Source organism: Megascapheus bottae, chromosome 17 (assembly GCF_031878675.1).
Source record: "Megascapheus bottae isolate mThoBot1 chromosome 17, mThoBot2.hap1, whole genome shotgun sequence".
NCBI lineage: Eukaryota > Metazoa > Chordata > Mammalia > Rodentia > Geomyidae > Megascapheus > Megascapheus bottae.
Genome location: NC_143525.1, coordinates 18,678,239 through 18,690,305, shown reverse-complemented (window position 1 = coordinate 18,690,305; position 12,067 = coordinate 18,678,239). Strand labels below are relative to the sequence as shown.

The 12,067-nt window shown below is 44.8% G+C and overlaps 1 protein-coding gene and 1 long non-coding RNA gene across 2 annotated transcripts in view; one reads left to right on the top strand and one right to left on the bottom strand.

Annotated features, from left to right (window-relative positions):
• The first annotated feature begins 2,420 nt into the window (after nt 1-2,420).
• The window catches only part of LOC150051238 (uncharacterized), a 93,447-nt gene continuing 83,800 nt past the window's right edge, over nt 2,421-12,067 (top strand). The window contains exon 1 of the long non-coding RNA XR_016538305.1: nt 2,421-2,474. This is a non-coding gene — a long non-coding RNA (uncharacterized LOC150051238). The remainder of the gene's footprint in view (nt 2,475-12,067) is intronic.
• LOC150051239 (leucine-rich repeat-containing protein 37A2-like) overlaps nt 7,606-12,067 on the bottom strand; it is a 77,013-nt gene continuing 72,551 nt past the window's right edge. Inside the window, exons 11-14 of the mRNA XM_090351451.1 lie at nt 9,756-9,802; nt 8,250-8,301; nt 8,031-8,179; nt 7,606-7,924 (exon numbers count right to left, since the gene is read on the bottom strand). Coding sequence (XP_090207577.1) covers nt 7,771-7,924; nt 8,031-8,179; nt 8,250-8,301; nt 9,756-9,802 — 402 coding nt within the window. The 3' untranslated portion in view covers nt 7,606-7,770. The remainder of the gene's footprint in view (nt 7,925-8,030; nt 8,180-8,249; nt 8,302-9,755; nt 9,803-12,067) is intronic.

Here is a 12,067-nt window from a genome sequence, read left to right as displayed (position 1 = left end):
AAACACTAACGTGGGAGGAACATGGGTGCCTCAAGAATGTCCTCCTGCCTCAGTTACTGAAAGATAATTCAGTTCCCAGTGCTCATGGAACTCAAACTGCTAAAACCCAATGTTCCAGCACCTACAAAAAAATGGGGGGGGAACAGTTTCTGGTATCCACTTGGATCTCAGCCTCCCCAGAACACATTCATCTACAATCTCCCCAACATATACTATGCCTCTAGCTCATATCATGTTCCATATCCAGGGCTGCAACTGGTTCACAATCAGAACTGGCAGAGAGAAATACTGGGAGACAGGGTTTCTTCACAAGTGTCAGGATAAGACACAAGGACACAGCTCTGTGATCTTCACACAGTGGCATTTCCTGAAGAACTGATGGCCCCAGGGCAGAGCGAGCTGAGTGAGTGGCCATCTCTAATGTTCCAGATATTTGAATGACACCATTCCTACAGCCAGCACACACACATATACCTTAATATGAATGCCACAAATGCGATCACCAGGGACAGATACAGGGGACCACATAAGGCAGGGAGGGGTAATTTTGGCCCCAAGAGAGGGGAGAGGGACCTCTAGTCCTTCACACTCATGTAACCATGTGAAACATGATACACACCAGTCAGGCTAGTCTAACTGTAATGTCAAAACTCTTGCTGGCAGGGGCTGTGCATTGAGTTTTCATATTGAATGAAACCTGGGCTAAGAGAAGAATGAGCAGAGTTGCCCTAGGGGACAGCAGAAGGAAAAGGGTATGGAGATCTCATTGTGAACAAGATTAGGAGTGGGTGGCAGGAGCCGAGACAGTAAGAGCTGGGGACAGTTTGGTAAAGACTTAGGGAAGGAATGTATGTCCTCAGGGTGGTAAGTGAGGGAAATGAACTGTGAGATGAACTAGGAAGGTAGGAGCCAAATCTGTGAGGCAAGAAGGCAGACATTGGAGCTGGGGTAAAGCAGAGGACAGCGTTAACAAGCAGGAGATGAGCTCAACAGGGCACTGATGTAGGACGTGAGTTCTTCCATCAGAGGTGGGCAGAGGGAGGTTGTTTGGGATGAGCAAATCTTGGAGGGATGGGAAGAGGTGGGGGACTGCTGAGCCGGGAAAGCGGGAACCCGAATGGAGAACTGGGGGGAGACTTGGGCAGAACACTTGGCTTGCCTCGGAGGGCTGGGGTGAGGAGGAGTGAGGGAAGGCAGGCACGAGGGACAGCAGGGAGATGCTGCCACACGCCCGCCGCCCCCACACGCCGCCCTGCCGGGCTTGACCCTTTCTAACTCACCCAAGGACAGCGCACGGTGCGGGAGCTGAACGCTCTCCACCACCACAGACCCACCGCAGGACCAGCAACCGCGCGGCTCCGCCCCCACACAGGGGAGCGCCTGACGCCATCACGTCGGCTCCGCACTTGGGTCCCGCCTCCCGAGGGCGGAGCCAGGGGGTGAGGACGCGAGGCGGGGCCAACGGTCTTCGATACCCTGGGGCGGGGACCCGGGACACTGCCCTCCACCAAGGCTCCCCCAAGGCCTCCCATCCCTAGCCAGGCCTGGACCCGTGCAGCTGGGGTGACGCGCTCCCAGCGCCCGTCTCCCGCAGGTCTGCACCAGCCGAGTTCCCTACATCTACAGGGCTTTCCTTTCTCAGGACCTCAGCCACCACTGCGTGACCAGGGGGCTCCCTGGGCCTAACGCACCCTCCTGGGTGTCCCTGGCCTGTCAGCCCCTCCTCGGCGCCTCCAGCACAGAGCCCGGGGACCTCCGTCCCTCTTCTGACCACGTCTCCTTCCCATGGAAGAGGAGACGCTGATCTTTCTAAAGATGCAGTGAGAAACTGGAAAGAGGGAGCACCTTGCAGCCAGGGAAGGGCAGGACAGGAGGTGCCAGGCCCAGTGCTGCTGAGGTCAAATGCAGCCTTGGGCCTGGGCTGGAGAGAGGTTAGAACACAGGCACCCCGGGTGGCCGGAAACAGGCCAATTATATAAGGCAAGCTCCTTTGATCCGGAGCCCCTGAGTCCTGAGTCCCCTGTCCCTGGGCTTCTGTTAGGGTGTGTCCCTTCCCTCTCTGGGGTCTGGCAGTTCAATTATTCTGCCAGGAGTGAGAATCTGCCCCCCCTCTAGGTTTTAGGTTAGGTGAGTCGAAGTGTGTTGGGAACAGTGGATAGTTGAACAGGAAAAAAGATAGACAAGATCATACAGTGTTTCTCTTCATGTTAAACCCTTTGTAAACAAGGTGAGAAAGAAAGAATTTCTGGGGACATCTTGGCAAAAGGATAGAATTTCTGGTCAAGCCTGGCACAGCCAGATCACTGGTGACTTGACAGTGAATGCTTTGAGGGACTAGGGGATCTCTAATATGTACTCTCCACCCTTTTCCACTGTGTCTGCTGTCTTTGAGATTATTTAGGATTAATCACTTTTTTTTTCTCCCCTGAAGGCTTGGAAAAAAATCAGAGTGTCTGGGGAAGGCAGAAATTAAGGTAAGCTAGACACTTTGAAAATACTCTCACTGTCAAGACTATTATTCTTAATACCTAGTGCAGGGCATGGTGCTAAGCATTGGGGATTGGGAGCAGGGGCTGTGTGGAGAGAAAGATGTGGTTCTTGCTTTGTCAGGGCCCCTGAGCTCATAGGGAACAGTCCCCACAATGATAGGCACTTCCTTTACTACACTGTGAACCACTGCAAGAGCAGTCCCAAACTCAAGCTCACCGAGGTAGAATTACTTCTGCTTCTTGCCTCTCCCAAGATCCACGGTCTCATCAGGGATGCACTGTCTTTTCCCATTCCCTGAATTTGGGACTTGGTTTGGTCTGTGGGATAAAGTAGAAATGAAAGTGTAGTTAGGAATGTCAGCTTGAAGGGGCCTCACGATGATCTCTGGTCATGAGTTCTTCCTCTTTCACACAAGAGCAGCTTCCCTTGGGCAGCAACTGCCTCTCCAGGCTGGGCCCCTAGGAAGAACATGGGTGGAACAGCACCACAGGGGAAGAGGGTCCATCCACCTCTCCACCAGAGCTTAAGTACATTGTCTAGCTGCAGACCTGTAGGGGTCATCATTTCAATTTGACTTCAGGACTCTTTGTAGCTACCATTGTGGGGCAGTATTCAGGAATGAACTGAAACCCTCCAGCTTGAAATGCTGTCATTTGAGTCTCATCTCTTTTTTTCTGTTAGTTTTTAGGTAGGATCTCATGACAATTTGATCCAGGCGAACTTTGAACAGTGATGGGTTACCTCCAACTCTTGGGTTGTGGGGATCATAAGCATGTACCACCACACCCATTTTAACTTCTCTCTCCTTTTTCTCTTTATTTTCTTCTCTCTTTGGTTCATTCCCTCCCTCCTTCCTTTCTTTCTTTCTTCATTTTTTTTTCCAGTCCCAGGGGTGAACTCAGGGCCTGAGCACTGTCCTTGGACTTTCTCAAGGCTAGAGCTCTACCACTTGAGCCTCAGCACCACTTTTGGCTTTCTTTTTGCTCTGTATGTGGTACTGAGGAATCAAACCTGGGCCTTCGTGCATGCTAGGAAAGCACCCTACCACTAGGTCAAACTCCTGGCCCCCAGCAGTTATTCTTAATGATGGCATCTAGTCCTTTTCTTAGCCTTGCTTGGAGAGTCATCTTTCTACTTACATCTCCTGTATAGATGTAATTATCCATAGCACTATAGCACCATTCAACATACCCAGTTTGTTTCTTGATATAGGATATTCCTAAATTTCTGCCTAGGCTGACCTCAGATTGTGATCTTTCCTACCTCTGTTTTCATAATAACTGGGATTACAACTTTGGACTACTGTGCCCAGCTACCTAACTCAATTCTTGTAGGGACAGCTGCTTCAGAGATCCAACCAACATTGGGTTCAATAAGAAGCATATTGAATTCTCAAGTAATAGTTAAGAAGTCCAGGCAGGGCTAGATTGGTGGTCTTAGTATGCAACCCAGACCCTGTATCATTGCTTCATCTTCCAAGGTCTGGCTCTCAGCTACATAAAGGCTTTATAGTACTTACAGGAAATTTGTGTCCATCAGCTTACAAGGCCAAGCCTTCCACAATGCTGTGCTAAATCTGCCTTCCAACACTGTTTAACAGGCTGCATATCAGCTTCCCTTGCCCCTCCTGCTGTGAGTGTCAAGTGCATGTGTGTCTTGGGGGTGGGGTGGGGAGGAGGTACTAGAGATGGAAGCTAAGGCCTTGTGTATTAGGCTAAGCTGCAGGCTAATGGATCTACAAAGCAGTCTGACAATAGAGTATGCACAATCTCCCAATCTTCCTGAGAAGGCAGGGCAGACCACCACACTTAGCAGGACTTGGGGCACCAAAGCTGGAATTTTTGCAGGGAGGGAGCCTGTTTAGGAATACATCACATGCGTAGATGGCTAGAGAATCAGGAAACATCCTTATCACCAATAGACTCTGCTTGGTTGAGGAGGAGGATCTTATTGATTTACTGAGCTTGCAAAGCCCATAGTGTATCAAACCTACCTGACATTCCATTTTGCCCCAATTCCTGTTACGTGTGGATACCCTGACCCCCATTTTTATTGCTCTCTCTCCTCTTTTAAGCTACCATCTAAGAAGCATCCTAAAACCTAAGCTTGACCATGTTGCTGCTGTTTACCCCGTCAGTTACTCATCTTGTGGTTCCTGGGTCTTTGCCAGGGCCTGTGGGATAGGTCCGTTACCTATGCAGGCTGTAGCATTTATTCTTTGTATTCCTTGTATGTCATGTTCTAGAACGCCAGGAGACTGTACATAGTACAAGCACGCCTTGAGGATTTGTGCTTCTGTGCCTTTGCACCTCTACTTTCTATACAGAGGCTGTTGGTCTGGGTGTTCACCTCTCTTTTTCTCAAAAGCTGATTTTCTTGACTCAGACATACACTGCCACAATTAGGAATAGTTGAACAATGAAGGATCTCTTCAATTTCAACAAATTGTAAAATTTAATTGTATCTAATTGAAAGACTTACATAAAATATTATCTAATTTTTTTGAAATAAAGGAAATGTGTCAAAACAGTGATAGAATCACTGTGGTGAGCTCCTGTCTTTTTGTCCAATAGTCTTATTAAAAGAAATACCTATGTCCCCATTTTAGGAATATAAGCTGGCCTGGGGAGTTTAGGTCCTTGTAACATTGAACTAAATGCCAAGTACTGTGCTTGGCTTGTAGGTGATTGCTCAGTTATAGCCATCATAACTGACCACATTGTCACTGCCATCATTTTTGCTGGTGGCACTTCTTACATCTCTTCATGAGCATGTGCCCTAAAGCCAGACAGCGGGATAATTAGGAGGCTTTCGAATCTCAATGGTGCTGAGTTGAAGTCCAAGCCACTGGTTTTGAATGTGTGGCCTTAGGTAGCTGGATAGGTAGCCTACATTCTGTGAACTCTGCTGGTTATGCTTCAAACTAGGAAGAAACAAAAACAAGAAACAAAGTATGCTTTTGTGGAGTGTATGGCTAAATGATATAGGCTGTGAAATGTCTGATGTAGGGCTTGGTATTAAGTAACTCAGTGGTATTGCTGGCAGCTGCTGCTGCTGCTGCAGCTTGTGATTGCTACGGTTTAATCTTGTACTTCAAGCTCAGTAAAAAAAATTCATATTTTTCTGCTCACTAAAATACCACATAAGGAGAAACACATTTCCCCTCTCAGGAATTAGCTTTGGGAGGCATCAGGAGAACAGGGATCTTAAGGCCAGAACTGGCTAACACATCAGTCAGAGGAGGGATAGATCAGCTTGAACAATCTGGACTCTGTTCCATTCACTGTTCAGGGTGACCCAGGGTGATTCATCCATCCTTCACCTTATGTTACTGAGACATGGGAAAAATGGGACTGTCCCATACTTTTTGGTGAATTTTCTTCCTTCCTTCCTTCCTTCCTTCCTTCCTTCCTTCCTTTTATTTTCTTTCTTTTCTTTCTTTCTTTTTGCCAGTCCTGGGGCTTGAACTCAGGGCCTGGATACTGTCCTTGGGCTTTCTCAAGGCTACCACTCTATCACTTGAGCCACAGCACCACTTCTGACTTTTCCTATGTATGTGGTACTGAGGAATGGAACCCAGTTCTTCGTGCATGCTAGGCAAGCACTCTACCACTAGGCCACGCTCCTGGCCCTCTTTGGGCACTTTTTGCTCAAGGCTAGTACTCTGCTACTTGAGCCACAGTGCCACTTCCACTTTTTTCTGCATATGTGGAACCGAGGAATCAAACCCAGGGCTTCGTGCATGCTAGGCAAGCACTCTACCACTAGGCGATCCTCCTGGCCCAAGATTTAACTTCTAAATGAATTATGGACTTCGTGTTTGAGCTTGGAATGGAGAAACCCTTTTATCTTCTGGGAAATTACCAGTTGGAAGACACTATTAATGGCTCTGGGGCAGGAAGTAGATATGTGGAGCTAGAGAGAGCTGGGCAGTTCTCATAGGACCTGAAGTGTGGTCAGGAGAGGATGGAGCAATTCATGCAAATGGAAAAGTGGTCCCACCAGTAAGACATCAGCAGTAAAGTCTGAGGAGGGTCATCCTGGGCAATCACTGTCCATGCAGAGTGACCTTTCCCTAATCCTTCCAGCAACTCCCTTCTTGTTGTGCAAGTGCTGGGAATTTAAAAAGAAAAACAAACAAATAGGAACTTCTGAGCAGCTGATTTGGGTAGCAAAAACATTTCTTTATGAGCAAAGAGATAAGACTAGGCTCCAGAGTATAGTAGTCTCACTGACCCAAATTTCTGGTGACCACACAGCCTGTGAATGTGGCTGGAAGTGGACAATGGCCTGGAGGCATGTCAAACTCTTTGTAAATGACCGGTTCTTAATAAACCAAAACAACAGGGCTCTGATTTTAAAGATCCAGACAGATCTACCTGTGACAAGCTTGTCTCTGAGAGGGAAGAGTCAGGTTTAGAAGGTTGAGTTTCAAAGAAAGATACATCAGGCTTGGGGCCGCCAGGAGTGTGACCTAGTGCTTGCCTAGCATGCACGAAGACCTGGGTTGGATTCCTCGGTACCACATGCACAGAAAAAAGCTGGAAGTGGTGCTGAGGCTCAAGTAGTAGAGCTCTAGCCTTGAGAAAGACCCAGGACAGTGTTCAGGCCCTGAGCTCAATCTCAGGACTGGCAAAAACAAACAAACAAAAAAAACCCAGAAAGATACATCATCAGCCTTGTGCATGTAGAGGAAGATATTTGAGGAGCCCATAGGCCTAACCTAGATATGTCCCATTAATTCCAGGCGCTTGTCCCCAAGCAGCCCATAAAGCAAAGGCTTTTCTTGGGAGCTAAGTCTCAGGCACAAAGGTGCATCTATTTAGAGTGATGACAAATAATGTGGCCCCTTTCTCACTTATCTCTTCCAGTCCCACTTTTAGTATCTTTAGAAGTTCCACAAGAATCTATAGCTCTCCTTTTTTATTTAATTCCATTAGTCATATTTGATTTCTAGCATGACTTCTCAGAAAATAGGCAGATTTTGACATAAAAAAAATCCACATGTGCAGGATATGTTCTGTGGTTCTGCAGCAGGATGTCCTCTTTAGAAGCCATCTACACCTGCTGAAGCCTGACTACCAAAGCAGCCCCAGCCACAATGCTGCCGTTCCTGCCTGTGCCCCTGTTATCTGCACAGATTTGTGTAAGTACCACCACACATGGAAATGGTTATGAATCATACACAATTTAATATGAGAAGTATAAAAATAGTCGCATATGTTAAAATGTAGGTATGTAATAAGCGATGCTGAGAGGCTGAATATAAAAGTGTCACAGTTATGAGGCAGGTTTGCCAGTCTCACGTGCAGCGCCTGGAGGAGGAGCAGATTGTGGGGTTGGTGTAACTGGTGGTGGTCGGCCTGGTTTATCTGGCGAATCTGGTGGTGGTGATGATGGTGGTGGAACTTCTACATTGGTTTCACTGGGTTCCCTGGGGAAAGAACAATGACAGCCTTTCAATATTGAAGGAAGCAACCCAACTTTCCCTTGCTTCCCTCTTGGAGCTAGGAATGTTGAAATTGCCCCCATCCATTTACTCTTTAGTCTTCTTGTGGGAAATCTCCTCCTCATCGAAAGAGTCCCCATCATGTAGCTTGTCGTCCATGTTTTTCTTGCATGTGGCACTGAGAGGTTTGTATATATGCCTCAGCCACCGTGGCTTCCTTAAGAAGAAGAAGAAGCCCTCCTAGGAAAGATAGGAGAAATATTAATTCTGCATTCACTGCTCTTTTCTGGCTACAGAAATAAGTACTTACCCGACTTGGAGTTTCTGATGAACATTTCCTTCGCAGAAATCCAAAAGAGCTCCTTGGGGGAAAAGTAAGCATACAATTAGTGATTCATGCCATTTTCCCTATCTCTTACAATGTACACCTCAGATCTTACTAAGATAAACACCTGTGCTTTGGTTCAAAATCACAATGAGCAAACCTAACTTGGGGCTAGAAAACAATTTCATGAATGCAGGCAGAGGTTGCAGGAGCCCCTACAATGCCACCAGGGAGACTTTTAGGAATGATGTGGGCTGTGACATAGCTAGGATTGTCAGCCCCACTTACCCTCTCTCTGCCAAAAATCCCTGCATATCAACAACTGCTTCTTTGGACTTAACTTCCCATGTGTCATTTTTTGTGGGGTTTGAACTCTGGGCCTGGGTGCTGTCCCTGAGCTCTTCAGCTCAAGGCTACCACCCTACTACACCTTGAGCCACTACCCCACTTCTTTTTTTATTTGTCCAGTCCTGGGCCTTGAACTTAGGGCCTGAGCACTGTCCTTGGGATTTCTCAAGGCTAGAACTCTACCACTTGAGTCACATAACCACTTCTGACTATTTTTTTCTTCTATGTATTTGGTACAGAGGAATCAAACCTGGGTGCTTGCCTGCATGCTAGGCAAGCACTCTAGCACTAGGCCAAACTCCTGGCACCAGCCCCACTTCTTAACTGTTTTATCTTAGCTGTGTTTACACAAGTTGAATCATAGGAAGCACAACTTCTAAAGTGCTGTAGTTTAGAGATTTTGATCTCTGAAAGATTACCATGATGAATGATTTATGAAATCAATTTAAAGGACATGAGAAAGGCAAGCTATCATTTCTAAATGGAAGCAGAATAGGGGAAATCAGTTTGTTGTTCTAGATACTAGATGTTTTCATGACATGTGATTGTTGGTTAAATGTATCCTCATATAAGGAGGGGAAAGAACCATCTTCCCCTAAAACTCATGAGCAGTGTGACCCAATAGCAAGAAATTTCCCCTTTCTCCTCTTGATTTTTTCTTTATTCCAAAAAGAAATGACAAACTAACATCTGCAGTCTCTCTTACCTAAAATGATGTGAAGTTCTTCGTAAAAGAGAAAATGGGAATGAGAAGGTATCAACAGGATGAGGAGCTGAGTTTTTTTTTTTTGCTAAACAGGAAGGATCCCTACATTCCACCTTCCACCAGACCTACACCCAGTACCTCAAGGATTTCTTATGTGATCTCCTGAGACCCACCTCTAGCAGCAACAGTCAGCTGAAATCTCTATTGCCCACCCTCATTCACTGAAGGACTGGTGACAGAGAGTTATCCATGCTAGTACTGACCACCTCTGCCTCTGCCAGGCAACTACTTTTGCTGGAGCCAGATGAGACCTCGGGAAGCAAGAGTTCTCTCTACCTTGCATAGAGCCCTCATTGTAAGGCTAGGGGATAGAAATTGATGAGTTCTAGGCTCCTTCCAGTTTTCAGATCCTCACTAAAGATTTAGACTCCCTTTACCTTGAGGACTCTTCACTTCCTTCTGCTGATGTTCTGTGGGAATAAATCTGGGAACAAAGCACAATCAGGATTATCCACCAACATTAAGTACTTTCAACTGCTCATTCCATTATTTATATATCCTATCTACCCAGGAGGTGGCTTTTATGACTCCAGGAATTCTCCTCTACTAATAGATCTTTTTCTCTTCCACAGGACCTAGCTGAGGGTCTTGTCTGAAGCTAGAATTTTAATATGTGGCATTTAGTATTTTAGATAAAACCAATAGGCAATTCCTTATAACTCTTAAAACAGTAAAGAAAATGCCCTTTAATCGATTGCAGACTTGCCTCAAGACCAAAACACCAGTATTATTATCAAATCCCAAACAACATTACTGTCTTTATTACAATTATTACTGTCATGAGGCACTCCTATTGAAGACAATGTAATGAAGACATAAATAGAGCACAAATGTTGGAAAGGAACCAAACTATTTTTATTTGTATATGAAATGATGGATAACTAAAAAACACCTGAGAGAGCCAGGCATTGTGTTTCACAACTGAGAATCAAAGTTTGAAGCCAGTCTGAGCAGGAAAGTAGGTGAGACTCTCACTTCTAATTAAAGAAAAGCCGGATTTAGGAAAAACAAGCAAAACCCAAGAGAATCAGCAAATATGATTGGATTAATAACATTAAAATTCAGTGAGTGGGCAGAAACAAAATATGGAGATCAGCACAGAAACAATAGCTTTTCTATGTTCCCATAGGAATTAGAGATATGGAAAGATACAACTTATAATAGCAATAAAGGTATAGGAAAGTCCTTTAGAATAAACAACAGTAAACTTATAAGACAATCTATGAAATAAAACCTCAAAATCACTGGGCGCTGGTGGCTCACACTTATAATCCTAGCTACTCAGGAGGCTGAGTTCTGAGGATCACAGTTCAAAGCCTGCTGAGGCAGGAAACTCAGTAACCTTCTTATCTCCAGTTCATTATCTGAAAACTGGAAATAAAGCTGTGGTTATAGTGGTTGAGCCCTAGCCTTGAGCAAAAGAAAACAAACAAACAAAAAAAGAAAGTTAAGGGATGGCATCCAGGCTCTGAGTACAAGCCCTATGACAGAAAAAAAAAGTGAAAACTTAAAAAAACTAGGAGAGAATGGGCTATCAATGTGTATGAAGTAATGCTCCTTCTATCTGGTGACTATAACTGTAACCCCTGTATTAATTCCATTAAAAAAATTTAAAAAAAACCCTAGGACCAGGCATGATGTCGTGCCTTTAATCAAAGCTTTAAAGCCATTTCCTGGAGGCTCACACCAGGAGTGCAGCCTGAGCAGAAAAGTCCCCAAGACTCTTTTCTCCAACTAACCACTATATTGTTTCAAGTTAGTGGACCTATAAAAGAAAATCCAACAGGATCTCTTTGGGAAGGGAAGGTATTCAAGAAGAGATATGAAGTGGACCCTTACACAACTTAAGAAGTTTTTAAAGGAAGCGTTATGAAGCTAACTACTTGGATTAACCATCCTTATTTGCTCTGTTATAAATTACCAGCAAACACTGGTACTGGTGCAGTAAAGACAGTTGGATCAATGGAAGAAGAAGTCAATATGGTATTTTAGATCAGTGAAAAATAAATGAACCATTTAATAAGAATTGTTTTATTACAAATGAATATTCATTTAGGGTGAAAAAAGATTCTCTATTTCAGCCATACAAAAACATGAACAAATTCCAGAAGGATTAAAGGTATAAATAACCAGGCAGGCTTAGGAAAGCATGAGAGAGAGCCCAAACTATAAACTAAGAGACAAGGGTGGGGGTATGCACAGGTGGTGTTGGAAACTAGAAAAATGCACATGCTGTTCCCAGTCCTGGCTCCTCCACTGGATGGTTGTCTTTTTCTTAGTTTGACAAATCTCTCCTTTACATAAACTATGTTAGTGTTTTCAATGGTTTGGGATGGTTTGTATTTTCATGTTTGAAATATCTCCTGGTATTATTTTCTCTAAGGGGAACAGAACAAAAAAGACGGAAGGCTTTATTAATAGTCTAATGAATTAGTTTTGCCATTGGACTTTAAGTTGGTCTCTTTCATCTGTAAAACAAGTGAGTGAGATCGTCCCCCTGGGTTGGATGAGACAATCTATGGAAACCTTTTTGTCCTACACTTAGTATCCCTAATGACATGGACCTCAGGGACATGGTGTCCATAGATATCAAAGGTTTCTGTTTAAAGGACCAGGCATAGAAAGCTCTCTCTTATTGCAAAATTATAAAACGAAAATATTGCTTTTATTTTCTCCTAATACTTTTAGG